The sequence below is a fragment of the Halichoeres trimaculatus genome, unplaced genomic scaffold (genome assembly GCF_033239565.1).
Source record: "Halichoeres trimaculatus isolate MK-OKI-2021-1 unplaced genomic scaffold, fHalTri1.1 fHalTri1_scaffold_10, whole genome shotgun sequence".
Taxonomy (NCBI): Eukaryota; Metazoa; Chordata; class Actinopteri; order Labriformes; family Labridae; genus Halichoeres; species Halichoeres trimaculatus.
Genome location: NW_027437187.1, coordinates 14,154,219 through 14,182,141, shown reverse-complemented (window position 1 = coordinate 14,182,141; position 27,923 = coordinate 14,154,219). Strand labels below are relative to the sequence as shown.

Here is a 27,923-nt window from a genome sequence, read left to right as displayed (position 1 = left end):
TGCATGAAGAAACAACAAAATACTGCAGTTTCAGATTACGTAGCTCAGGATAGAGAAACTTCATGCAAACTCAAAGATGGATTGTTAAAAAAAACAAGACTTTATTGCCATTTTCCACTATGGATTATACAAGGGAAGCTGGAGAGCAACAATGAAAGACGAGTACTGACATCTGAATTAAATACAAAAACAATGTTATTTATTTTTCTTTACTCAACATTCAGCTACGAAGCAGATGAGCCATGACCATCATCATCATCATCTTCACTGTCATCGTTGTCTTGGTGCGAAAAACAACGACTTAAAGAGAGGTTTTATTAACGCAAACTTTATTTACATGAGAAAATAAAAACAACCACTGACTTCATGCCATGCTCTTTAAAGCCTACAAACACAACAGAGTGGCTGCTGTTAAATAACTGAAGAGAGGAGGTGTTAATGAAAGACAGTAAGTACAGTATTTACAGCCCAATGTAGACCCACAACACAATCCAGCTCAAACACCTTTGTACGCCTCTGCTTGGTCTTCACTTCCTGTGGTAAGAGCGCACAGATGCTCTGTCCTGACTCGCTGTAAAGCAACAGCTGCTTGTGCCACTTTTCCTGTGAAGCAGCAGTTTTAATCTGGTTGCTCTTCAAAGACGAATTTTGTTGCGTTTAAACATGTGCCCGAGGTTTATGCCTCAAAGTGATAACAGCACAAGTTTTAACGCCACATAATTCAACCAGAAGGACTAAAAACGCCTGACTGAGCAACCAAATACAAAAAGGCCACGAAACGCTCTCAGGATAAAAATGAGCAGACTCAGTGTGTGACTTTGACTGAATACAGCCGTGGCTTTTACAGCTTTATCAGCAGGAAGAAGACAGAGGGCTTGGAAATCACTGTGTAAATGCAGTTTTAACTTTATGTGGCCCAAAGTGTCTGAAATTGACAGAAAACAGACACTTTGTTTATCTGAGCGAGCGCTGGAGCTTCAAGCCCAGCTTGTACAGAGCAGCGGTACAGCCAAGCACCACACTTCAAGGCTTCAGCTGCAATCACTGATACCAGCTTCAGCCACAAGAGGGCAGTCACACACTGCATTCACACAGATATTTACAGCAGTGTTTCTCCTTCCTAACACAGCAGCAGTGACATGGTACGTCATGGTTAAACAGGGACAAACAGCCCGTCAGTCGTTTTTTTCCCCTGCAACCACAAGAGAAGCTCTTCATAACGGTTAAGTGGTTAACAGCCTTTAAATATGTACAAACATTTTTTGTGATGTGATACTAAAACAGAGAGGAATAGGAGGAGAGGGCTAGGTTCACTATGTCATTATAATACAGTGGAGGTGGAGGTGAAGTGGAGGCTGGGATGAAACTGTACACACTGAGAACTACAGTTGATACACATCACGACTCACTCTGGGTTCATCTCTTCTGATGGTCGATACAAACAAACATGATGTGTGTGAGTTTAAATATCAGCTAAAAATGGGTCCTGCTGTGTATGTGCGTGTGTGCGTGTGTGTGAGAGTGCGTGCTAAAAATCCCAGTCACAGCCTCAGTTCAATCTGAATGTACTGAACTATACAATCAGATTAGGGTGGGTTTGATTTCTACTAAGGTACAGGCACAGTGGGTGGAGTCAGGTTCAAACTCGAGGGTGTGTTTCATCTGTTGCTACCTGGTTTATTGAATGAAATGTGTGCTGTCTACCTCCATCTATCAGCAGAACATGAAAATGAACACAGGGGAGTTAAAAAGGATGATGCTGAACTCCGTAGGCTTTTTTTGCAGATGAGATGAAGTGGTGACGCTGTACCCCTCACTGCCGGTTGCTCTTTATTCTCTCCAGACGTTTCTTCAGGTCGTCCAGGTTGGCTGCGGGAGAGGCGGAGCGCGTGTGTCCGTGCGTCGGGGAATGGGAGTGTGCGTTGTGCTCCTGCTGGTACAGCTCTCGAGACTCTTTGAGCTGAGACAGCTTACTGTGGAGCATGTCGGTGGAGGAGGCCACTGATGGCTTGGAGGAGAGCAGGGAGGAGATGGGAGATCGGTGCTGAGGCTCGTCCTCGCCTCCAACAACACCCTGCTGCAGGTGGAGAGGGGAAGAGTAGTTAGTCTGGGTTTGAGTCCAACCTGAGGCTCCGTCTCATGTCACACTCTTCCCACTCTCCCCTTTTTCCTACACGCCAACTCTCAATGAATTTGCGGAGTTCAGCATCAGTCCTAGACTGGCTATCTAGCATGCAGATACTTTATATCACAGGGATAAAGGCAAAAAAAACAAACAAACAAAAACTACCAAAAAAGACTGAAAATATATTCCTAGAGAAAGAAAATAACTTTTTTTTTTTTCATTTTAGGAATAAAACTGACATGTTTTTCTTTTTTAAAGCTGAAGGTTTGGGCTGACAGATGTGAGCTTTATCGAAATATAAATAATAACTTTATATATATTTAAAACACATCTGTGTGTTCCCTATTTTATTGTGATTTCTACAGTTGAAGCTAAGTCTTTTTCCTGAACTGTAGATGGATACCTTCCCAGAGGAAGATATTTTGACTAGGGATGCACGATATTATCGGCACAGTATCGATATCGGCTGATAAAAGCTTAAAAACACGTTTATCGGTATCGGCAGATATGAAAATTCCTGCCGATATGCACAGCCGATAAGGTGCTGTTCAATTAGGATTATTATTATTTTCCATCTGAAAAATAAGCTCCTTAAATAAAATATAGCACTTCATTTTTTTGCACTGCAGAGCTCTGTGTCTGTCACCAGGTTGTTACAGTAGCTCTAAAATAATCAAATGCAACTTTTCAAATGCAAGTTTGAAAAATGATTCATTTCTTATTTATGGTAAATTCAAAAGTTTGTTGTCTTGTTTTATGTGTGTTTCTTAAACAAATAAGACCGTCACAATTAGAGTAACATATAAATGCCAGTACAGGATAGACTTAGCTTTCTTTACAGTGAAAAAAACAAACAAACTTGTGATTATCGGTATAGGTATTGGCCAAAAGGGGTTTCGATATATCGGCATATCAGCAAAAATCCAATATCGTGCATCCCTAATTTTGACAAATACTGTCTTCATTCTATTTTACATTATAAATCTAAGAAATAAACTAGAAAACAAACAGAAGGATTTCTATAAATTCAGTGGACAATAGGTATATTTTTATTAAGTAGAAGAGGGCTTTTTTCCAGCATCTGGACATAACTTATGCAGTATTGTGTTTTATAACTCTGACTCAGCTCAGTCCTTAACAGTAAAAAAGGAAACTAGCGCTAGCTCGTTAAGCTAATATACCATGTAAGAATTATGTTGTCAAATGCTCCAGTTAAAAGCTGTTATATGTCTTGCAGTGCTCTGTGTGGATAATGTGTTGTATCACCTGTTGTCTGAATTATTCCAAACAAAGTGTGTCGGTTCGATGACTGTCTCCTCTGCCTGCATGTGGTGAAACTGAAATGCTACATCATCTTACGAAATGTTATTCTCTGCTACTTCTTTCATAGGTCGAGTAAATAAATTGCACAAAGAGCCCAAAGTAAAAGTCCAGACATGACAGGCAGTGCATGCTGATGCTCACTACCACAACAAAAGCCCTGAACACAGAGCGGATTTTACAAAGCAGATAAAAGTTCAGACTGCAGCCTACATAGAAAAAAAAACTCTCTAGATGTCAGTAACATTAAATAGTCCTGCCTCAAAAAATTTAAGAAGTAATATATTTAACACCAGCATATGATATTTTTAATGAATTTCAGACTTGTTAAGGCCTTAATTTTAGATACATGTATTGAAGACTTTTTAATACTTTTCAAGGATGCGCGGACACCCTGATCTAGGACACTGAGCTGATAACAAGCAAAGATTTTTTTTTAAGTCGAAAATTTCACCCTGACAATCGGTTGTTCTTGTGCCAGACTTTTGGAATTGACTCTATTTTTGGTATAAAAAGCACTTTTGAGTGGACACATCAGTTTTTTTAAGGTTATGAGAGCTGATCCTGTCATGTGAAGGCTGTAAAAGTGTGCATGGACTCACCCTTGCATTGTTCTCCAGGCCTTGTCTCTGTCTGAGGATCTTCAGTCTCTCATAATAAACAGCTGGTTTCAGCTCTTCGTTGGTGCTGCTCAGACCTGAGTCCACGCCGTGCTGAGGAATCACTGCAGAGACAAACAGACCCGGGGATGAAACCGTGTACTCCTGCCTTCACTCTAAAGGATGCCACAGTAGAAGGCTGAGAGCTTTACCTGCTGAGGTCTGGATGCGAGCCTTGCCCTCTCTTTCAGACTCGATCATACGAAGGCCTCGCTCGACGTAGCTCTGGAAGAACTGCGATGTGTTTTTGAGGTAGGGCTCCACGTCTGCGTCAGAGTACTTCTGTTTGTATTCATACAACTCTGTCAAGCCCTAAAAGCAAGACCAGACACATTATTCATACACTCATGTTTCCAGGATTCACCTTTTGGTTATTGTTTGTGAGATCCAAAAAGTAATTGAAGCTGCAAGAAGCACAGCAAGCAATCAAAACTGTCAGCTTGATTTTCACATTAAAGACAACATGTAATGCAGTCACTCTTCCACAGTATCCCATATTATAAACTTGACCTTGGGTCAAACTAGAAGACCTTAAGGCTTATTACATCACTGAGTATCCCCAAGTTCTTAACGTGGCTCAGAGGAAACAAGATCAGGAAGAGAGTCGAAGGAGATTCAGAGGAGCAACATGCAAGCATTTTTGACGGCAGATTCTAGAGATTGATAGAGAGATGAAAAAGCAAAAACAAAAAAATGTCTCTTCAGTCTCTCTACCTTCTCATTCATACAACTTTCCATGCATATTTGGTCGAGGGGATTGTGATGAAGATGAAAAACACGAGTGAGAGAATGCATGGGATGCACCCTGTTCAAATCCTTTCATCCCCTAAATCATGTCAACCGAGGCCTCCTGCCTCTAATCCTAGCAGATACAATTAGGTCCTTGCAGGCATCGCTGCTCAGGCCTCAACGAGAACTTCAGGTTTTAAGCAGAAACAAAAAAAAAAACAGAGAAGAATCTCAGGTTGAAGCTGACCTCTTTAGTGTTTTCCTTGGAGCCGATCTTCTTGAAGATTTCAGACAGGATGTCGCTGACCTTGGCCTTTGACATACGATCCTCCTGGGGACAAAACAATGTGGGGAGCTGTTGGGTTATCCAGAACAGAGACCTTATAGTATTTTATTGCAGATGAATTAAAGGTAAAAGTGTGTTCGGAGTGTATCTGGTTTGATCGGCTCAACGTGCGCACCTTCTCATTGCCACGGTCACTCTTGTGTCCTGACAGGTTTCCAGACTGTTTGACCACTCGCCTCAGATGTGCCTCCAACTCCGACTCGTTACGATTTTCGATCATTGAGAGGTGGTCCAGGATCTGTTCATCATCACGTTCATGGAAAAAGACATTAAGACTCAGAAAACACAACAAAATGCATAAATATATCACAGCTAAATGAGAGGCACTGGTGTGTGTGTGTGCATGTTACCTTGGCACCAGTGAGCTTGCAGAGTGTGTGCAACAGAGTCTTCAGGGTTCTGTGTGGGACGTCGCTCTTGAGCTGCTTGAGTTTCTCTTTGGGGAAAACCTTCATGAAGTTGTGGACGTCCAGTAAGATTCGGTCCAGGTTGATGCTGTTGATGGTTTCTGGGAGATAGCGGATCATCCTCCAGATACACTGTCATGGGACACACACACACACAGAAACAGACAGACATTAATACACATGCTCAGACACCAGACAGATCTGTGTCCGGTTTTCTGTAACACTCTTTACCTTCATGACCAGGTCAACAAACATAGGGGGACCAGCTGTTGTGACCAAACTGTCTTGAAGCAAAACCAGCAGAGCACTGCAGAGGAGAAAGACCGGCATTCATTAAACGGGTGAGGGGGAAAAAGGAACATGTGTTTGGTTTGTCAAACTTTCTTCAAGAGAAACTATTAAAAGTGTTCAAATGAGTGCTGTCAGGCGATTAAAAAAATTGGTCTAATTAGTTACAGGATTTGTAATTAATTAATCTAATTAGTCGCATTTTAATCTTATATCTGCTTAAGGTCCCAAAATAAAGAATTTGAATTCCAGGACATTAGATTACATTAAAGACATTAAAAAACATTTAAAATTAAGGTGGGAGTATTTACAACACATTTTTAGGTACCCTGAGGCATAAGGAACACATGAAAAAAGTTTTATGGTTCTATCTTTACATAATCTACACAGTCCTGCACCTAAAATACGCTGATTGGATTTTTAGGAAGGTTTTTGCTTCTGTCACATTTTTACTCAATGTGGACTCAATTTTCACTGCAATATGAAGTTCTACATTTCTATGAGGTCAGGAGAACCAGGGCTAAAGGCTAAAAACTGTGAGGAACTATGTACAAAACACTTTATTCAAGTCTTGGATCAAAGAAAAGTGAAGTATTTTCAGTTTTACAAGCTCTGAACACACAAACTGTTGCTGATTGGTGCAGAGCAGCCCCAAGCTGAAACATAACCCAGGAAGATGGAAGCAAATTTCCAAAGAATTCTTAAGACTTAAATACAGGACAGATATTGATAATTCAGGGCTTGTTTAATGTGGTAAAGAGTTTAGAATTATCTGTTTTTTACAGAATTGAGCTAGAGCAAACGGTTGATTTTCTGCAGATTTTCAAAAAGGACGTGTGAATAAACGAGATGTGGACGACAGTCCCCCAAAGATCACTCTCGCTTCCCCTCGGTCTAAAGCATGTTGCTGAAGTCATGTGTGATACATTCAGGAACCGTCGGAAATTTGAAAATCTGACGAGAACACCACTTTTTCCAAGTAGGACAAACGGTTTGTAAATGCCAGACATTTGAAAATAAGTGCGTCTTTGAACGCCCCGCGAGTTTGGGATCCAGATTAATCTGCGTTAATTTTTATGACGCGTTAATTTGCGGTGTAATTAATTAATCTAATTAACGCGTTCAAATGACAGCCCTCGTTCAAATTTAATCTGAGCAGATACAAGCTAAGCTTCCTTAAGTTTCCTCTCTGACCTGATCATGTTCGTCTGATCAGACTTCCCCAGGACTCTAATGACCAGCAGGTTGACAGATCTGATAAGCTGCTGTCCGTCTTCAATGTCCTCCACCCTGCTGTCCAACATCAGTGTGACCAGGCCGTGCATCAGGTCCTTCAGCACGCCCATGGACGCCTCTCTAGCCAGAGACTCCATGGAGAACAGCTGAGATAGAGAAACAAGGAGCAGGTGTAAATATCCATGTCTCTAAATCTCAGTGGTCTATATTCACCACACAGAAGCAGAGGAACTCACAGAGAGCATGTTTCCAATGATGCAGCTGTACAGTTTGATGATGTCCTTCTTGTCTAGCCGGTCGTCGGCCATGTGTGTGCTGTAAATGAGCCTTAGCTGCATGAAGGTGGCAATGAGGAACTGATCGATGTGTCCCGACATAACTTCTGCTTTGTCCTCCTGCCGCAACACCTCATCAATCTGCGGGACAGAAAAATACACAACTTGCTGTGAGTAAAGTTTAGGCAGTTGTTTTCAAAATAAAGAGGTGTTTTGATAGATTTAAGGCTTTATATTGTTTTAATAGCTCAAACACTCTCCATTCATCTCAAGTTGATCTCTTGTTTTCAGAACTGTTGTTTAAACAATTCCTCTCGGACATGTGTAAAGGGAATAGCAAAAAATCTCCAGCAACAAAAACAGAACAGGATGTTTCCATCATATATCAATCAAAAAAGTGTATCTCTAATTCTAAACTATTAAAAGTGAAAGCAGTTTGCACTTTAATTTGTGATTTCTGCTTTTTATAGAGCCGTAGTGTTAAAGTCTAGAGTGTCTACCTGTGCCAGCGCCTGTATGCTGGTGTTGATGTCACCACTCGCCACCTGAGAGATGACAAAGTTGATGGTGGAGGCTGTGCTGTTGTGAAGGTCGTCGAAATGTGGAGAGACTGCCCGCATCCTGTGAACAAAAACAAACGGAGCATGAATTCCTGTTTTAAAAATACTTAAGTTTAGGAGACTCCAGCAGACTAACTAAAGGTTTGATAACACTGTTTGTGCTTACTTGGGTTCAGGGATCATGATTGGCTCCAGCAGCTCGTCCAGCTTGTGTTGGACAAGGTCTGGCAGCTCACACACTCTGCTCTGGTCCATCTCGATCATGTCTAGGTCCAACTGGAACTCTTTGGGAATTGATGGGTGGGAGGACTCGCTGTGATGTGCATTCTGTCGGGCTTGGCTGTTGAGACGGTGAAAGAGGGAGAGGAGAGGATTTTAGTCTGGTGTCTTATCGATCAGTGCCTTTAACTCCAGTCCCGAGAGAAACAAGCTTCTACGTATTGATACTTTGAGGATATGCAAATAAATCCACATACTGCAAATGGATTCTTTAAAGGTACGGTCTGCAGGAATTTTCTTGACTTGTTAGGAAACACTAAGTCAAACTGGGCTCCCCCTCCTTGGCTCAGTGCCAGCGGTAGCACACACCCGCAACCTCCAACCATGACTACGTGAAAACACTCACTAGCTCAGCAACCAACCGTAGTATCACGTTTCTACATGGGAGAGACTCAAGAGCTGTGCACCTGACTTGGCATGTTAGCACAAGCTAATCACTGGTATTTGACATATACCTGCTCAGCAGAAAGCCAATTTGCTGCGCTCCTTGTCCTGAGCTGCTCTCCAAGTACCCGAAAACGAGTGAAAGTCCAGCCAACCTTCAGCCTCGTTTAGGAAATATCTCTATCTCTTAAGAGTTTCGTTTCCACCTTGGTTGTTTTTTCTCCCTCTGTGCTAAACCACTATCATAGCTGCTCTGATAAGCTTCTTCCACTCGCTAATCAACGAACAAAGTCACGAGTGCACTAGCTACCCTCCATTCAGAAAACATCCCGACACATCCAAAATATCAACATACAGGCTGAGGAGAGGGTTGAGGCAGACACAGACACTGAGGGGCCATTTACACAACAGTAGCTTTGGGATGAAACTGAAAAGGTTTTGTTGCTTTTAGCCTCTTGTATACACAGAAAAAGTGTTATAGCGGACCAAAAACAAACTTCTGAAAACGGTCTCCAGAGTGGAAATTTTCTGAAACGCAGCAACCACTGTTGCTGTCTAAACAGCAAACTGATTCTGTTGGTTATGTGCATCTGCTGCACCACTTCTGCAATCGGCAGTCAATAAATGTCAGATGATCAGCTCAACTCTACTTCTGCAGAGATCCACCAAAAAACGCCTCTGGACAAGACAGTTATATTCCCAACTACAGTGTTCCAGACACACATGTACGGAGGCCCAAAAATTACAGTTGAGCAGGATTGTTCCTGTAACAGTTGATTTTTCTTCAGGAAAATCCTGCAGACTCTACCTTTAAGGATGGAAAAAAGGTCAACAAGGAGGATAAAAATGTTTGACTTGTCACCACTGAACATTTGAGTGGAATTATTACATTAACCACTGTAAAAATTGTGATTCATCATCAGTTACCAAATTTAATTTCATGGATGTTGGAATATTTGGGTAAGATGAGTTTTATCCCCCAAAGCTATTAAAGGGGTTTTAAAAAACTCATATTAAATTCTTCTGAGCTTGATCTTCTGTTGTTAATGTAGACTATCAGGACTGGAGCTGATCAGCACTGATCTGTTACCAACATCTGTCTCCTTCACACAGGAGGGATCACTTTTTTACAAAGAGATGGATGTATTTAGTACAGGCTGGACTACTATGACCACTAGCTGAACATGTTTTTTTTTTAGCTCTTTTAGTATCTTTAGATGATTTTTCTCAACAACTGCAGCACCATCTGACTACTTCACTCACAGACCAGCACAGTTCAAATTAAATTATCCAAATGGCTTTGGAAAGCTTAAACAGGAGAGGTTATAAAAGGATCATATGATACTAAAGAATATCTCACATTCTCTGTATTTATATCTAGGGATGTCTCGATATTACATTTTCACTTCCGATACGATAGCGATACAGCAGCATTGAGTATTGGCAGATACCGATATTAATCTGATACGATATCAGCATTAAACATACATACTTTTATTACTTATTTTGTAGTATGTCTGTCATGTTAGAAAAGGCTTGATTAAGTGATATTATTCAAACAAAGAACAGTAGTCAGCAACAGTAGGTATGAGGAGAAACTGACCCATTTATTATTAACCAATGGGTAACAGAAACTGCTTATATTGGAGATTTTAGATGCATTCCGATACGATACCGATGCTTGTTTTTTGCTGATATCGGACTGGGACACCTCTATTTGTATCACCAGCAGATAAACAAAAATACAATAAATAATATATTCACAATATAACTGTGGCTGTTTGAACCACCAAAACAAGGAGACTAAAATACTATCAGCACCTGAGGCTGTTCTTCCTTAAGGATGAACATCCTTATGTATTATAAAAAATGTATATGTTTAACAGAGTAGTGGAGAAGTAAGCTCACGCTTCTTCCTACTCCTTTTGAGACATGTTGGGTGCATATTGTTATTGTTGCTGATTTATTGTTTCTCATTGGTTTTGTTTGTTTTTTTATTTCCACTTTCCTTTCTTGCATTATTCTTACTTGTTCAAAATAATTCATTTATTTATTCAAATCTTGTTTTAAAAGGAAAACATCAAATTGTTTAAATATAAGGTACAGAAAGGCATGTTTTATAAGGTACATTTGGGTGAGTGTAATTATCTCTGCAGGTTAATTAGCCGTCAGTATGTGGCTGAAACTTTTCCTCTTCAATACAATCATAACAAAACCAGACAAATTCTGTAGAGATTAGAGGCCTCCATACCGTTACGACGAATCATTTGAAGCATTTTCCCCAGAAGCCATTTATCTCACAATTTTACCCAAGTAACTCATGATTTGGACATTTCTCATAATTCTATGGTATATCTGATTTCAACTACGAACCTTTTTATTACAATTTAGCATTTCAATTTTAATTCATAACATTGCTTACCTGGTACTGCTGCATGATCGCAATGTGAGAATGTGCAATTACTTAACTGTACAAAAGGCTGTGGACAGCCATTCAAATGGCTAAATGTTGCTTGTATGTTTAGGAACCTTACAACCTTTCGTACATCTGTAAACTGCTCTGACTCTGTGTGCGTGGGCTGACTGACAGCGTTACTGACTTTTCGTAGCGGGTGGGATCTTTGGTAAAACCAACAATACAAATTTTTGGTCTACAGGGTTGGATCTTTTTGTAAAATTTTAGTAACAGCGTTTCTCCAAAGAAAAGTTAATATTTTCATGTTAATTCAATGACTCATTGTAATGTAAGCAAATATGAATGTGTAGATGATTTTGAAAAGAAAAATCAACAAGGCTATGCTACATTTCTATATTTTCCTCTTCTTGCCTCTAAGTGGTAAACACAATAATTCTATATTATTAATCATTTCCTTGAAAAGGCTAAATGTTTTTTTTTATCTAAATTCTTGTTTCTTTATTTTAGGTTTAATAACATTAAACCACCCAAATCTGCTGCCCTGATGTGCGTCTTTGAGTGACTTTGGTTTTTTTCAGAGCCATTCAACAATGTTTGGTGTGCCTGTATACAATAAACAATCATCAGTTCTCTTCACACAGCGAACAGGAACAAACAGGAGACAGACAAGGAGGTTTACGCAGGAAGGAGCGAACCACATTCAGAGTGACTGCAGGAGATTTTGAGTGTGAGTCGGTGCTTTCTCAGCAGCATGAAGAAGCACAACTTCAGCTCAAATGTCACAGAAAACTTTCTGTTCATTAGTTTCATGAATGGTTAAGCGGGAGACTGCAATCAGAGCGGAGTCTTTACAATGACAACATAAAGAAAAGAGGGACGAAGAGGAGGAGGAGGAGGAGGAGGTACTTACATCCTATACGTGCGATACATTATCCTGCTCCAGACGGGAGGCAGGCAGAGCAGAAAAAGGAGGAAATCACACAGGAAGAAAGATGAAGGGTTAAGAGACAGACAGGCAGCTAAAGATGCAAACACACTCAGGTTGGTTTCACAGACACAAAGGAGAGGGTTGGATGGACCAAGTTTCCTTTGAATGAGCATCTGTGAGAGCAACTAAACATGCAGAGACTCAGAAAAAACAGGATGAGAAGAGGAGGTGAGTTAGTTTCAAGCAGAGGACAAACATTCAAAGATTTATGGCAAGAATCAAACTACGGTCAGGAGTTCTGAAAGATTAAAGAGGTGATAAGAAAAGAAGGCATGCATGAAAAGAGTTGGAAAAGTTGGGTTTCAAGTAGGTTTTTATCCATGTTTAAGATTCATATGAAGTTATGTGTCCCAACAAGTGGGTAGTGTTTATTTTTGATATGTGTCTAATGTGACAGAAGGGACAGGAACTTGTGAAGCTTAGTTTTATGTCAATTACAATTGAGCTGTGATCTTGATACAGATCAAACTGTTTCACTATCCGTGCGGATCTTATTCTGAAAACTTCTCAATTTTCTGAAAGCATCCACTTTACCAAGAATCAATACCTCAAAGCCTCAACAGTTTGTGCTCAGAGTTAATGTGTTGGCAAATTCAGCTCAGGTTAACACTCCCTACAGCCTCATAGTCAGGGGTGACCTACTTGAGTTTGTTGGGGTCTTCCTGTGCAGGCTTTCGTAGGAAGGTGGCATTAGGATTAGTTGGGTGCTCCCTCTGAGACTTTTCTGCAGCGCTCTGCTTTGCAGGAGCTGCAGGAGTCTTCTTGGCTGATCGCTTGATCCTCTCCTCCAACATGCTCATGTCCTTTTCTGACAGCTGGAAAGGACAGAAGAAAGGGCAATGTAAAAACTGTTTGGGATGAATTTGGGGTTCACTTCCTGTGAAATCCGACCAAAGCATCAAGTCTGTCTTACATTTCCTATTAGTTTGTAGACTTGGTCCCCACAGACGTTGTAGACAGCCACCACGGTGTTCAGAGCGGCGTTGCGGACTGATGTGTCTCTGTCGCCGATGTGAACTGCGATCTCCTTCAGAGACTTTGCAGGAGTGGGTTGACATACATTCATCCCATAGCCCTCTATCAAACAACCCAACTCCTCCAGACATTCTGAAGACGTAAAGGAAACAAAACAGATGTTAGAAAAAAGCTTACAATGAAAAAGACAAGGAGGCTGTTTTAAAACGACCTATCTCATAAAATGACGACCAATTTTTACAATCAGCAAAACCATCTTTCTAACATGATTCAAATGACCAGACCAGTTATTTTATTCAATACTTCCTGCTTCAAAGCTCCTTCTTGGTCTTAGCCTGTATCTTCTTACTGTAGGGACCTACCAGCTCTCTGCTTGGAGTTCTTGGACTTGGTCCCGTCCATCAGGAAAGGGAAGACCTTGGATGCAGGGTAAACCTTACACAGCATTGCCAGAATTGCACGCACATCTTTACGAACCACATCCTTTGACTCTCCAACCTGCAGAAAACAAGGTTCAGAAACTGAGCAACAGAGATTTGGAGAGGCTGCTTCTTCTGATTCTCACTGTGGTGTGTGCTCACCTTGAGTATGATATAAGGGACGAAGGAGCTGGCCTCGTACTCAGTAAGATGATAATTTTCTCTGTTCAGCATGGCAAACAGCAGCTTCAAATATTCCAGCACCTTCATCAGGACAGTGGTGTTTGTATCGAAGAAGCGCAGAGTGAACCACTTTAGAATCAGGTCCAGACAGCTTATAGTGGCGTCACTCTCGGTCTCCAGCCTCTGACAAATTCAGAAAACAAACACAGGTTAAATTACTAAGAAAACTCGTATTATACCCCCCACTTTATGGGAGTAAGTGAGATAGACCCTACCTCGATCATGACGCCGATGGCCTTGACGTGTCTCTGGAAGTCAAAGTGGAACAGCTCATCCTGCAGCCATTTAGCAAAGCAGGTGGACATCTGAGTTTTCAGCTGCTCCACATATTCGTCTCGAGGGGTGATGAAGTTCCACTTCAAGATCTACAACAGAAGTATGTTCAGAAGTATTTCCATGACAGAACTTCAGCAAACTTTTAACACACCATCAACTACATCTAGGGCTGCCACGTCATTAAACTTTGTCTTCTGCTGTCATTTTGATTGAGCAGATCCCTTGCAACAAAAGAGTTTTTAACTTTGTTTTAACTAAAGTTATTATGATGCAGAGCTGATATCACTCCCATATTTGCCAATCATATCTTACTCATACAAACATTCAGTTTTCTTTAATGAGAGGGTATTATGATTTCCCATACTCTGATACAAAGTAAAAATGATGGATGTCCTATCTAAACTAACCCCTACATATTCATATGTTGTAGAAATCTCTGAATAAGTATGTAAACGGCTCTTATGGTTTCTTTTTAAAGTAGCACGAGGTGTATTCGAGACGTGCTGAGGTGATAGGGTCTTGGCATAAGAATCTTCAAGTTGGTTCATGAAACGTTGGAGGGTTGGGCCTCAAGACACTAAGGTCTGCCCACTACTCTACCTCCAAAGGGTTTGCAAACCAAAGGGAAGGGGTTTATGGGGCACAGAGCCTTAAAGAGACGGTATCTAAAACAAGGCGTTTCAGATGTTGACTTAAATAAGGGTTTTCCAAATCACCAGTGAGAGAAAAGTTTGATTTGTTTCTAGCTGTAGATTATACAAGCTACTAGAGGGAAGGTAGTCTAAAGAAGCATGATAACCCCTCTTTAAAAAGTCTCATTCTGCTGTTTTTTTAAAACTCATCTGTATTACCCAACAATGTATAAAGCTGTATGATCAGCTGTAGTAGTTTTAGGCATTGAAAATTACTTCACAGAAAGGGTTTATTTTCTCTCTAATGACCTTCTTTGCTTTTGAATGTAGTATAGGGGTGTGGGTATCAATATCAGTTTCATGAACTACTAAAAACTCCTTACAGGAGCTTTAATCTCACATGGCCATGGGGGAGAAGTAGGACGGTAAGAGGGTTGGTCAAAACAAAAGCAACACAAAAACGCACATGATGTAAAGAAATTTAGGAAGTCTGCTCTCACTAGCTGTGTTTCCATTACACCTTTTCGCAAAAGAAAAGCATAATTTTAAAAGCACAATTGCGCTTCGTCAGTGTTTCTGTCACGACTAGAACTGTGCACAACTTGAGTAAAAGAAAACGTTACGTCCCTCTGGACGTTAATGATGTTGATTTGTGAACATTTGTGTTTTTATTCACTGGTCAAACTGTCGGCCGTGACCGCACCAACTCAAAACAGGCATAAACAAAACACTGAATGAAAATCATCATCTCTAGCTCGCCTGCTCTCCCACTTACACACGTCTCTCCCTGCCTCCTGCTGCACTCTGACCCACTCACAGCCTTCCTGATGCCTTTAATACTAACAGTCAAAAACACAAACATCTGCACCGAATACATGACTAACGGCAGAGCTGTTACAATAAAAACGCCAGAGTCTGTTTGTCTGGCAGCGGACACGTACTATGAATTTCTGGGAGAGGATCAGGGCCGAGGAGGTGATGGAGGTGACCTGATTTTGCAAAAAAAGGTGTTTCCAGTGCACTTCTACAATAAACTTTGAGATTAGAAATTTCGAAAAACTCATGAGAGCGTAAAAACTTTTTATCAAAATTTGAGGTTTTTCAAAATTCTGGCGTTTCCATTACCTTTTTAATAGTGATATTTGGGTTTTGTGCAATTCCAAGTGTTATGGAAACACAGCTAATGTCTGTTAAGTCTTATACTCTTCAGTGCTCATATACCATATTTCAACGTGTATGTTATTAAGTCCTTTAGTTACTTTAAGCTGCTTCTCCTCTTTGATCCTCTGCTCCTTAGCATTGGGAACAAGGATGAAGATCGGTCCAGACTTGTCTTCATCATCCTTCAGGTTTTTGGCGGCAGGTTTCTTGCTAGCTGCACCCTGAAATGGGGGAGACAACGTGGCAGGGGAGGGAGGGGGACAAAAAGGCTCAGTTTATAGAGCTATACTTGTAAAGGTGTGCAATAAGGCAACATGACATGTATGTGTGAGTGGAAGTCTGTAAAAGGATGAACGGGAGGTAAGAGTGTTATGCTAAAAAGATCTCACTGCAGGTTATCACACAATAAGAGCAGAAATGTGGCTGTGATATATTATTAGAAACCACGAAACAAACCCACGCTCACACAACTGACCACAAACCCCAAAGTGACATCTCATGCATACAAATAAAGTCTGTAAAGGTTACATGTTAAAAGCATGAAACAGAAGTCTTTCGTTATCATTTCACTCCATCAACACTGTGCAGCTGGTGTTACAGTCGTTTATTCAGTATTAGTATTCAGAGAGAAACAGGATTAGACTGAAACTGAGCCCAGACCACGCAGAGGCAGAGAGACGAGAGCACGAGTGTCTACGCAGAAACTCTGCCTTCATCTCCTGCTCAGTGCAGGGAGATGAAGAGTGAAGATATTCAGAATTTCACCATGAGGACCTCTGCCTCACATCTACCTGTTGACTGCCAGCTGCAGCCTTCCCTTTGCCAGGGGGCTTTTTACTAGCATTACTGTCCTTGTCCTTGGAGGGAGGGGGAGGGGCAGGTTCCTCCGGAGAGGAGGGAGGCTGGGTGAGTAAAGAGACCACATTATGTGTAAACTGATGATAAAAACAAATACTGTAGACATACAAGGACAAATATCCAGGTGCACAACAACCAACATAACCAAAAACTAGAGCACAAATGAATATAAGAGTGAAAACACAGGAAAAGTAATCTTAAAATAAAATATCAAAATCTATAGGAACGGGAATTGATAAAATTTTGTCAATACCGATGCCCTTATTAATTCTGCTCATCGATCTGATTCTTCCCTTGATTCCCTTATCAATCCCTGATGTGAATTGTCTTGGTACAAAAAGTAGCTTTACAGGTTTTCTGTGTCAACATTCAATTGCGTTTATACTGTAAGTGAATAAAATGTAATTGGTCCCTGAGTCTGGATGTTTCTGGGCATAGTTAAACAGAAACAGGAAAAAATTGCACAGAATGGGACGTTGATCAACTGTGTTGTAATATATTAATAATTCAAGTAGGCCATCTAGTGTCTCAAAGTGGTTATAGCAATGGTTTAAGTTGTTTAGAAGCTTTCTGTATTTATGAAGTCAGCCATGAGCCTTTCAGTTGCCTGTTAGCCTGTTAGCTTTTGACATTTGAAATTCTCAGTATTTTTTACAAAGAGTTGATGTGATATGTTTCTGTGACGAAAGTTGAAATTCTTTTTTAAAGCTGAAGTTATACTGATGTATGCTAACTGCTAGCATATCAATGCAGTTTTCCATATACGTTAGCATCAAGCTTGCACCATTTTATTTTGGTAAATAAGGTGATTTATACCATTTCAAATGTACTGAATATGAATCTCCTGAGAGAGAGTAATCTACATTTCTTTATGAAGACAGTTCTTCAGTAAAACTTCAAGCTGAAAATCCTGATTCGATAAGGGAATTGATAAGGGAATCGTTAAGCACAAAGGCTAATGATATCAATGGATTGAAACATTTCTTATCGATTCTCTACAGGAACCGGTTTTCAATTCCCATCCCTAAAAAACTACTTGAGATATATTAAAATAATAATATTTTTTTTCATATATTCGAGTTTCATGTACAGAATATTTTGGTAGTGCTCTATTGAATCCCTTAAGCATGGCTCTGCAAAATGAACTGCATAATCTGCCACTGCAAAGTGTGTCCTCTGCCGCCACTGCTCATTTCTGTAAGGCTGTAAAAAACAGTTAAAATCCTGAGCCCATTGTTGAAAACAGGTGTTTAGAGAGGACAAACTTTGATTTGGCTCCATTTGCCCTGAAAGATCTGGCAGCAGTTGTTGCAGCTGTGTTTCAGCAACCAGACAAAGCAATTCCTGAACTCTTTTTACCTTGTGTGATTTACAGCTTTTGATATGTGCAAGGAAGTTAAGACGATTTCTACCTGAAGCCGTTTTCAGAGTGGTAACTTACTTAAGTTTATCAAATGTTGAAAACCAAAATTGATGTACCTTCTTGGCAGCTCCTCCTCCTCTGACCTTCTTTGCTTCAGGTTTACTGTCAAGCTCGTCAGCAGCTGGCTGAGACCTGGTGGCTGCAGAAGAGAAACACACATCAAAATTTTCTTGTGTGCTTACATGAGTTTTGACGTTTGTTAGTAATTAAATGCAAGATGTCTGGTGATAAATGGTCTGAAGTTGTAAATCTAGGTAACTACAGTTCATTAAAGTTAAGTCATCACCACAAAGATTTTTATATCAGCTAGTAGTTTCAAAGAGTCAAAATTTTCATTGCCATGATCTCAAACAAACCTGAAGCAGCTCTGGACTCTCCTGAGCCTTTCCCTCCTCCAGCTTTGGCAGGAGCAGCAGGTTTAGCCGGCATCACAGCTCGAGCCTTTTCCAACATGCCTACCACCTGATCCTTTGAAGCAGGCTTCACAAAAGACACGACATAGATATTTAAGGATTTAGTAAAAAAGATAACTTAATCTTGTTGTGTGAAATTCACATCAAATCGTATGTTTAGTACTTTGAGTTTCCCGGTAGCTTTGTTCATCTTGTCGTAGCCCAGGTGCATCATGAAGGTGGGCAGAGCATCCTGAGCTTTCTTCCTCACGTCTCCGTTTCTGTCCTCCAGGCAGTTGTAGAGGTGAGGGACACACAGCATCAGATCTCCTGGTACTGTCCTTAGAGTGGGAAGCTTCTCTGCTAACCAGCCGAGCAGCTGAGTGAAGATGAAGAGTGTTATGGCACATGATTTCTCTCTGGTTTGCACCAAATGCTTAGGGATTTCACTTTGGACAATCCCCTTTAAATGTCACAGTGAAGACGCTGTGTGTGTGTGTGTGTGTATACCTCCTGTCGAAGAAAGGGGTTCTCTCTCTTCAGCTCTTCCGAAAAATCTTCTCCTTCCAGCCACTCTTTCATGCCCGTCTGCTCAACCCAGGCCTGTAGAGTTGCCATAGCAGCTGCTCGTACATTGGGCTGCAGAAAAGCAAAAGAAAGTTCTGTCAGAAACACAAAACTCAACTTTCCCTTCTCTTCACATACAGTCCAAACATTTCCAGAGCATCATTGCACTTCTTTTCCATCTATTCATGTTTCCACACAGAAGACTAAAGGGTTGTTTTTCTCAATAGAAAGGGAGCTGTTATTGATGGAGCAGCACGGTTGATGTTTGTTTACGAGTCCAGTACCTTGCTGTCTCCCAGTACAGTGATGACAGGAATCCCCAGAGCTTTTACGTGCTGCTTGAGTCCAGGTCCCATGGCTGTGGCCAACTGCTGCAGGATAGACAGGGTCTGCTGGACCTGAACACCACAAACAAAAAATGTATAAACTCATCAACTGCTCACATCATTTCTTCTGTGAATGAATAATTTCAATAATATTTCAGTGGAGAAATTTTCTCAACTTAAATTTAAGCAGAATGTTTGACTAAACTATCTGCAGACAGGCTTTATGATCTCTTATGTATAATCAGTTCAGAATAGCTTCTTAATGTGGCTTTCTGTTGAAGTTTGAAGTTTATTTAGGCTTTCTCTGCTCACCAGGATCTTGTTGGAGTCATTCAGACGAGCTTTCAGGGCCAGAGGCAGCTCTCCTATGTTTGATGTGATGAACTTGGCCTCAGAGATTATGGCTGCAGTCTCATCAAGACCCTCCTTCCTGATCTTCCAGTTCTTGTCCTCAATTTTAGACACCAGCTCCGATGTTATCTTGTCACTAAAAGCAATGAAAGAGACCAGTGAGAGATTTCACAGAGTCAAGTTTCTTCTCACCTAAAGAAGATAAAATGATGAAAACAAAAAAAGGAACACGCTTACAGTGGAGCATACAAATAGCTCCAAAACTTGTTTTTTCTCATAGTCTACCTTGAGTTATTATTGTTTTGACATATATATAAAAAACCCTGCAGTTTCTCTCAAATTTTCTAAGAGTAATAGGTAGAAAATAAAATTAAATCTTTAATATCATCACAGAAAACACTTGAATGTAACTAAAAATACCACAATATAATTTTTTAAAGAGGATTTTCTTCAAGGATTTAAACATGTGCCATGAAAGTGAGTTTTCATTAGCACCAATTCAAGTTGCTTTAACAGTTTTCACTCTAAAACTTTATATTTCTTCAAAAGTCAGATTCCGTGGTTTTATTTGTTGGGTATTACAGTCTCTAATTTAGTGCTGTGAGGTGGTGGTTGTTGTTGTTGTTTTTAATATGTGCGCAGTTTGACTCAGAGCCTGCATCCTACGCTGTCAGTTTGTTACCCGATATCTGTTCTGGGCAGCAGGTCCATGATGTCCTGTCCTCCTCCTCCTCCATCTTCATCCTGCTCCTCTCCTTCATCACCTGCGTCCTCTGCCGCTGCCTTCCTCACGCATCTGATCGGTGCAGGTGGAGACTGACCTTGCATCTGTGAGTAAGACACAAAAAGGTTTTTTATTTTCCTTTGCACATCATTCCCTGTAAAATAACATGTCAGGGCAGCAGGTGAGAAGAACTTAAGTGTAGTGGTAGTCTTTTTTTTTTTTTGCCTTTTTTCCTTATCAAAACACCAAACATATGCAATCAAAAGAAGACTGATGCACCGTCTACCTTCTCAAACTCTGCGTCGATCTGTGAAAGGAGGGCCGGCTTCTCGTCTTCAAAGAACATGCGCAGGGGAGCTCCCATGTACAGATACATGACCCCCAGCAGGGTTATAGCTGATGTTCTAACAGCTGGGTTAGTCGCTGCCAGAGCTGTCTTTACATTGTTGATGAAAGCTTTCACATTGATGCTGGAGACAAGGAAAGGTCAAAGGTCAACAGATGCTCCTAAGGTGTGGTAACATGTCTGCCAAAACACTAAAGTGTGACATCATCTACATTGTTTAAAAGTCCTGAAATTGAAACTGATTGGATCATTTGAAAACTTTAACTTAAACAATTTACCCAGCAAAGCCAAACTCCTTCATGGCATTAGCCAGCCAGCTCAGAGTCTCTGCCTGGTTTTTTGGGTTCTTCTGTGAAAACGCTAATGACACAACCTGAAAATTCAAAGAAACCATGTGAATATAGTGATATTAAAATACATAGCTATAACAAAGTTGATCTCTCTAAGCCATATGATCTTTTAATAGGATAAAAATCAATAAGTCAAAGAAAAGGCTTCAAACCTGTTCTGCCGTCCAAGGCAGGGAGCAGGCCTCTCCGATGGCAGTGAGTCCCTCTTTAGCATTGCCTCCACATTTGACGTCTCCAACCTTATCCACCAAACCATCCAACACCACGAAGGCTGATGTCTTTGAAAACTGTCCTCTCTGAGCGATAAGAGCCACGATGCGTAGCTTCATCTGCATCACCTGCACACAACATGGAGAGAATTTAGCGTTGAGCCAAGATTCTCACTAACTTCTTGATGAATACTTCGAAAGAGACCATTGAGTATGAAATCAGCAGTTCATTCAAAGGCCCCTGGGAAAAAAATAAACATAACGGAGGTTAATCAGACCCAGCAGCAGCACATTTACCTGGAAGTTTGTCTCTTTCCAGCCTGGTTTCTTGGCCAACATCCGCACCAGAGCCTGGCAGGGCATCACAGATTTGTCCATGGTTTCAACAGCCTGAAAGGACACATGATCCCAGAGATCAACAACCAAACATCTCTGCATTTTGTCCATGATCTCTTTCAATACAGTATGGTGCAACAGCACACTCTGGTGTATTAAAGATACTTCTTGTATTTTAACAAAAGGTGAGTTTCATAAGACAAAACAGCAACAGTTTTTTTTAATAAAAACTTTAGACTGACTGATGTCATCTTTAAAAACAAATGTTACGGATGGATCTCTCATTAATGAAACACACGTCAACCTGTCTACATCTGCATTTGTGGAAATTTTATAAAAGGAGTTTTCGCTCTATTAGAAAAACAACTATACATCTATTCAATTTAAAATAAAAACAAAAAAAATGTGAAATAAGTGTTAGGGATTCTTTCTGTCGAGGAAGAAAATGAAGAACTTTACCTTCTGGAACTCCTCCATACTGGCCAATCTCTCCTTCCAGTTAGCAGAGTCCAGCTGCTGTAGGCAGGAGGCAGGAAGTACACCTCCTGCCAGGTCTTCACACACCTCAACCTGCAATACAAACACACAAATCATACAACATTTGTTTTCTTCATACAAAAAGTATAAAGAAATCAGAATTTCTTCAACCTCTTGATAAAGAGTTACCGTTATTGAGCAGCCCCAGCACTATGTTAAGAAGTGGTTTTCTGTGCTGTGATAAACTGAAACCTATAAGTTAGACTTACAGAGAGTTCGCTCTCCACCACTTCTTTATTGTCTGAGGTTTTCTTTGCTTTTCCACCTGCTGCTGATGCGGGTTTGCCTTTCTTAGCAGGACCTGCTGATGACTGCAAAAGTATGACACAAAATATCAATAAAAACACTCAATTCAGCTTGTAGTTTTGGATTAGTTGTTAAATAAAATCATTCCTAGTCATCGCTCATAGGTGGAATACCTTGCTTGCAGCAGAAGTTTGGCTCCTGCTGGGTGGGCCGGAGGATTTGGAGGGAGCTTCAGCAGGGGCAGCAGCTTTTGCCGCTGGTTTCTTGGCCCCCTCTCCACCACCAGCAGGCTTCTTTCCTCCAGGAAGTTCCACTTTATCAGCGCACTCTTTTATCTGTTAAGAAACAACAACATGCAAGACCCCAGTTAGCAGTTTTTCTTATTAAATCAGAAGCAAATGAATGTTTCGTTTCTTTTCCTCATGATGCTGCTCACCTTGTCCAGCTTGAGTTTATCCAGGTCAGTCAGGAATGGGTTAACAGCCTTTTCTCCTACCACTTTCATGGCCGTGCCCAAAGCTTCAAAAGCAGCGTCACGCACCTCTGGAGCAGAGTCATTCACTTGCTGAAAAGATTCAGATGAAAGGCACCCTTTGTAAACAGTTTATAACAGGAACTACATGTCTTTGCAAAAATGAAAAAAGCATGTTTATCATTCATTTTTGGAATCAAAAAGATATTTATCCTGATAAATTAGTTTAGCTGTTCATGTCTCTTTTAGATTTCATCGACCAATAGAAACAATCTCACACAAGACTCAAATTTAGACTTTTCATCTACTTTTTAAATCAGTGCATTGCTTTCTTCTTGCACAATGACTGTATGTGTACCTTGATGAGAGCAGCACAGAGGGGTTTGAGGACGCTCTTGGGCAGTGTAGCCTGTGTGCAGTGTCTGAAGGAGCGGGCCAGGAAGAGAGAGGCGTGCTGCTTTATGGATGGGTTCTTATTGTCCATTACAGCCAGGATGTCCTCCGACAGGTTCTGCAGAGTGGTCTGAGGAGAAAGAGACACCATATTAACTCTGATATTATATAAGCTGCATTACACAAAAATCCATCAATATAAAATACATTAGAAGCTGACTGGAAAGTTGTAAAGTCCTCCATAAAAAACTACAGTTAATGAGTTAGGGATGAAATGAATACATTAGGGGATTGCAGCCCTGAAGAAGTCAGGCTGAGCCAACAGAGAAGGCTTCTTTAAAAAGAGGAAGATGAGGAAGGACAGGGTAGGAGATAAACACAGACTGTAAAATACATGGACATAGTCTCTGTGACTTCATCCTTGAGTTTCTCACTCTGAATTTTGAAGATAATGACAAGCTAATCAGAATGATATCATTTTTCTCACCAAACTGTTAGCATGTTTAATTTTGCTTTATAAATCTGCTTTTTTGAATTTATGTGTACATGTTTTTTTGATACTTTCAGAGCCAGCCTCAAACAAACAGTTGACAAACTGCAGCTTTTAACACTTTCACGTCAGCTTTATTTCTCATAGCAGGAGGTTGCCACTTGGGAGCAACATGCTGACAGGTGTTAACCTGTGCCTAGTTGACTGTGGCTTTTAAATAGTCAACACTATGTCTTTGTGTTGTAAACAGTTTTTTTTTTTTTTAATCACTGAAGCTTGCCATCTAACTGGGTCATTCAAAGAGAGCTGTTGACGTCTGTTTATTTTTCCAAAGTTGAAGGACTTGACTTACAGTGTGAAAGATTGCATCCATGGCCTCCTGCAGAGCCTGGACAACCTGAGGCTTCTTCTCCTTAAACTTCTCAAGAATAGTTGGAACCACCTGAAAACACATAGAGGGCTCAAATCAGTCATGTTGTTTCATCTCAACAGCTACTTAAAAATTTACAAACAATAAAATACAGGAAGATAATATTTACCCAGTCATTGCAAGTGCAAGAATTATTTACCATCTAGTATTACGTTAAAGAAAAGACATACATAAACAGAAAGAGATTCAGTCAGTGTGACTTAATTTTATCAATTGCTCCAAGAAGCCGCATTGCTTGACTCACCCAAACTCGAGCTTTCAAAGCTTCCAACTTAAAAATTTTCCTTCAGGATATAAATACAGATGTGGAACTTAAAATGTGCAAACCAGCAGTCATATAATAAAAAAAAAACTTACTTGTCCTGCATATGTTCCAAACTTCTTCCTAAGACCAGCGGCCAGCCCAGCCAGACATTTAGCTGCCAGCGTCACCAGCATCACATTAGCATCTTTACCGACAACCTGTGAGAATTAAAACAGAGTAATAACAGTTCATGAGTTACTGTATCCTTTTTAACAAAACGTAATCTAAAACAAGAAATCTTAAAATTAGTCTGTCGTGTCAAAAAGCTATTGATCCATATCTGATTTCCACTGATACAAAGTATAGTTACTGAGCGTTTACCTTCTTCAGTGCTCTGACGAGGTCTCCATAGTCTCCGTTCTCCAGTTTGGGGTTCTTGGTCAGAGCTTCCACGGCCTCCAGAGCTTCTTTCCTCTCCTGCCACTTTTTTGCTTCCTGTAGAGACAGGTTCACATAATTTCATCACACAGAGAAACTCTATTCCTTTAGTGGTCATGCTGCAAACTTCCGGTAAAGCACAGATGTGATGTACCAGCATGTTTATCTGCAGAATTTCAAGCACTGACCTTTCATTTAAAAGTGCAGTTGACCATTTTAGGAATACAAAAGTAGGAAACGAAGTCACTTTTTGGAGTTCATTTACAAATTATATGACATTCGGGTGGTTAGTAACACTTCTACAATAAAGAAACTATTGAATGTTTTTTTTTTCAGTCCCTCCATGTATGTGTGGATGTGGTGTTTGCTGACAGAACACTGCTTCCTGATTCCTTTCGCCAACAGACCAGAGTCTGACCGTTTAGAGTGTTGACTCATACTTAATCCAACTATTTACATAAAGAATTGGTAGATCTCCTTGTTAATGCCTGGTTTGCTTTAGTAGGTCAGATAGAGAAATCTACTTTTATTAATAGATAAACTAATATTGGTCTGTATATGCAAAATTATTTTTGGAAGTATGTGAAATAACTTTAGTTTTGCAACTCGTTTCTTTTTAACAGGGCAGCTTTCTTCTGAAATTTTAATTTGGATTGAAGATTTTAAGTAATTTTCTTGAGCATGACACATGGTTGGATGGCATTTGGTCTTCTCTAACTACAACGTTCAAGTTTGACGACTGAAGTCTGCAAATTCCACAGTGTGCTGTACTTTGTGGTAAACAGATCATTTATAACTGCTGAGTTTACATTCCAAGTTAAAATTTCTACATTTAAGAGTCTGTGGTACGTAGTTAAACTTACTATTTTCTCATAGAAGTCTTTGGGCAGCTTGGACAGAACCTCCACAGCCTCCAGCAGCTCATAAGGATCCACAGCTGCCACCGTTTCCACTTCATCCTCTCCTGAAAAGAGACAAGTTCACAACTCAACACCTTGTTTATAATAAAAGAGAACAGCCAGTCAGGACATGATATAAATAAATATGTCAGGAGTTTACTGGTAATGTAACCCACCATCAGACTGGTCCCCCTGGGCTTGTTGCTGTTCAAACTTTGCCTTCAGGTCTTGCTGGGAGCGCAGGAATCGGGTTTGCTTTGGTGGTGATGTGGGCAGCTTTACCCACTCTTCTTCAAGCTCCTTCAGCTGCACAGACAAACGACAGACATTCATCTTGATACTGAAGGCTGTGCGTTAAAAAGATAAATCAGGTAAGCTCAATGATAAATGTGTCTGACCTGTACAGAATTAATGTTCTGTAGTGGAGCTCTCAAAGCGTCTCTGATCCATCTGTAGATCTCTACAGCAAGAAGTTTTGCTTCATCTCTCACTGCTTTCTCTCTGGACTCAAACTGTTTGGGTAGAGCCTTAACTACCGGCTTTAATGTCACAATCTTTGACCCAAACTCACTGTAGGAAAAGAGGACAGAGAGGAGATTAAGATTAGTGTCATAAGAAAACTCTAGCAGCCCAGTTGAGATCGATCAATGCATGTTCCAGTCAGAATATCCAGGAGGTAGATGGTCTCTGTCACTCAGCTCAGGGCAGTAACACAGACCTGAGAGCCTTCCTGAGAGCCTCGAAGCAGGCCACCACAATCTTGGGGTTCTTGTTTTCCAGTCCTTTTAGGAGCTCCTCTTGAACCACTTCAGCTTTTTCGATCTCGATGTACATCAGACAGATGTCTGTTCCCAGCTCCTTCGCCCGGGCCTTGGGCTGGTTGAATACTTTGGTCACTACACCGGACACCACCTCACCTGTTGTCCTGCAGAAGAGCATACAAACAAACACAGGTAGTAAGATCACACTGGGGTCACCAGGGGAAACACTTGTTGAATGTGATACATTTTCTGAAGTTGAAATCTTATAGGTGTTTTTTTTTTTAAGACCTGATAGCAGATACTCAAAAGCATGGCAAAAAGTAAATCTATTATGCAAATTTTGAATTATAGAGTTGGAGATTTTTTTTCCACATTCGTAAAAAAAGAGAAGTTTTAAAAAGAGTACAATAGCATTTGCGACGATAAAACTCAAGATGTGGCCTTAGTTTCTGTTATGGCTCCAAACAAACATTGCATTTCTGCTCTGACCTAGAGCCCTTGCTACATTTGTCAAAATTTTGCTCTCTGTCAGTGATGCAGAGACTTACAAGAAATTTTACCTGCTCAGTTTTAAAAAATGCAAGCTTGAGTTTCAGTGTGTTCAAGCAGAAATGGAGACTATTTTCCAGGCTTATTATTAGTGATTTGCTCAATATCACTTTGTCACTTTCAGTCACAGAAGCTCTAAAGCCAAGATCATCTTGATGCTTGAAAACTGTTTTTATAACACAATTGAGTCTGGCGAGTCACTTCACACATACACAAGGACAGAGACATGCTACACCTAAAGCTTAGCCTGTTACTATTTATAAACATGATCCTTCATTGCTAAATATTCTGCAACAACTGGCAACATGGACAATAAGGCACAAGTTGAACTTTACGCTCTCTTTGTTTGGCTTTCACGGATCACACAGAATCCTATCATGTATATGTTACACATGTCCACTCTTTAAAAATGCCCTTTTTTAGAAACAAAGATTAAGTCTTCTTCCCACATACCCTTCACATTGCTGATGGACTTCTGAATGTTTGTACAGATGATTGTCACATTTTTAATTTGACTACCCTGAACTCAGTGATGTCATTAGCTGTCATAAGAACACCTTTTGTCTTGTGTTTAAATGTTGGGTGTGTTTCTGTTGAAGCACCTGGGTCCTGTTCTTCAACTACTAAAGCTTCTGTTTCTTTTAGACTGTCCGGCTCCATTTTCATCTACTGTGATTGGTCACACCACATTCCTGTAATATCCACTCACCACCACCAGAGACAAACTGATCACCACATCATGGTTCTTTTAAGCAGCTGTGCTTCGTGACTGAATGTGTTTATAAAGAACTGTGCATCTGCTCTTTTTTCCTTCAACCTGTTGTCCTCATCTTAGCAGGTCATCTGTGCGATCATTTTCATTCA

At 40.5% G+C, this 27,923-nt stretch overlaps 1 protein-coding gene across 4 annotated transcripts in view; it reads right to left on the bottom strand.

Annotated features, from left to right (window-relative positions):
• Window positions 1-79: 79 nt before the first annotated feature.
• ckap5 (cytoskeleton associated protein 5) overlaps window positions 80-27,923 on the bottom strand; it is a 33,083-nt gene continuing 5,239 nt past the window's right edge. Inside the window, exons 4-45 of one of the 4 annotated variants that reach the window (XM_074676769.1) lie at window positions 26,468-26,674; window positions 26,148-26,319; window positions 25,926-26,055; window positions 25,714-25,814; window positions 24,794-24,907; window positions 24,526-24,630; window positions 24,091-24,180; window positions 23,214-23,378; window positions 22,820-22,948; window positions 22,557-22,718; window positions 22,347-22,448; window positions 22,060-22,170; window positions 21,562-21,654; window positions 21,208-21,393; window positions 20,984-21,078; window positions 20,646-20,829; window positions 20,318-20,463; window positions 19,597-19,771; window positions 19,243-19,356; window positions 18,902-19,030; window positions 18,576-18,770; window positions 18,356-18,479; window positions 18,056-18,138; window positions 16,510-16,620; window positions 15,817-15,939; window positions 13,865-14,014; window positions 13,569-13,772; window positions 13,350-13,485; window positions 12,926-13,119; window positions 12,655-12,827; window positions 11,935-11,958; window positions 8,112-8,285; window positions 7,886-8,006; window positions 7,347-7,526; window positions 7,069-7,256; window positions 5,818-5,893; window positions 5,530-5,718; window positions 5,295-5,417; window positions 5,081-5,164; window positions 4,257-4,416; window positions 4,048-4,169; window positions 80-2,077 (exon numbers count right to left, since the gene is read on the bottom strand). In XM_074676769.1, the coding sequence (XP_074532870.1) occupies window positions 1,814-2,077; window positions 4,048-4,169; window positions 4,257-4,416; window positions 5,081-5,164; window positions 5,295-5,417; window positions 5,530-5,718; window positions 5,818-5,893; window positions 7,069-7,256; window positions 7,347-7,526; window positions 7,886-8,006; window positions 8,112-8,285; window positions 11,935-11,958; window positions 12,655-12,827; window positions 12,926-13,119; window positions 13,350-13,485; window positions 13,569-13,772; window positions 13,865-14,014; window positions 15,817-15,939; window positions 16,510-16,620; window positions 18,056-18,138; window positions 18,356-18,479; window positions 18,576-18,770; window positions 18,902-19,030; window positions 19,243-19,356; window positions 19,597-19,771; window positions 20,318-20,463; window positions 20,646-20,829; window positions 20,984-21,078; window positions 21,208-21,393; window positions 21,562-21,654; window positions 22,060-22,170; window positions 22,347-22,448; window positions 22,557-22,718; window positions 22,820-22,948; window positions 23,214-23,378; window positions 24,091-24,180; window positions 24,526-24,630; window positions 24,794-24,907; window positions 25,714-25,814; window positions 25,926-26,055; window positions 26,148-26,319; window positions 26,468-26,674 (5,908 nt within the window). In that variant the 3' untranslated portion in view covers window positions 80-1,813. The remainder of the gene's footprint in view (window positions 2,078-4,047; window positions 4,170-4,256; window positions 4,417-5,080; window positions 5,165-5,294; window positions 5,418-5,529; window positions 5,719-5,817; window positions 5,894-7,068; window positions 7,257-7,346; window positions 7,527-7,885; window positions 8,007-8,111; window positions 8,286-11,934; window positions 11,959-12,654; window positions 12,828-12,925; window positions 13,120-13,349; window positions 13,486-13,568; window positions 13,773-13,864; window positions 14,015-15,816; window positions 15,940-16,509; window positions 16,621-18,055; window positions 18,139-18,355; window positions 18,480-18,575; window positions 18,771-18,901; window positions 19,031-19,242; window positions 19,357-19,596; window positions 19,772-20,317; window positions 20,464-20,645; window positions 20,830-20,983; window positions 21,079-21,207; window positions 21,394-21,561; window positions 21,655-22,059; window positions 22,171-22,346; window positions 22,449-22,556; window positions 22,719-22,819; window positions 22,949-23,213; window positions 23,379-24,090; window positions 24,181-24,525; window positions 24,631-24,793; window positions 24,908-25,713; window positions 25,815-25,925; window positions 26,056-26,147; window positions 26,320-26,467; window positions 26,675-27,923) is intronic. The other 3 variants (XM_074676771.1, XM_074676772.1, XM_074676773.1) reach the window with 3 other exon arrangements.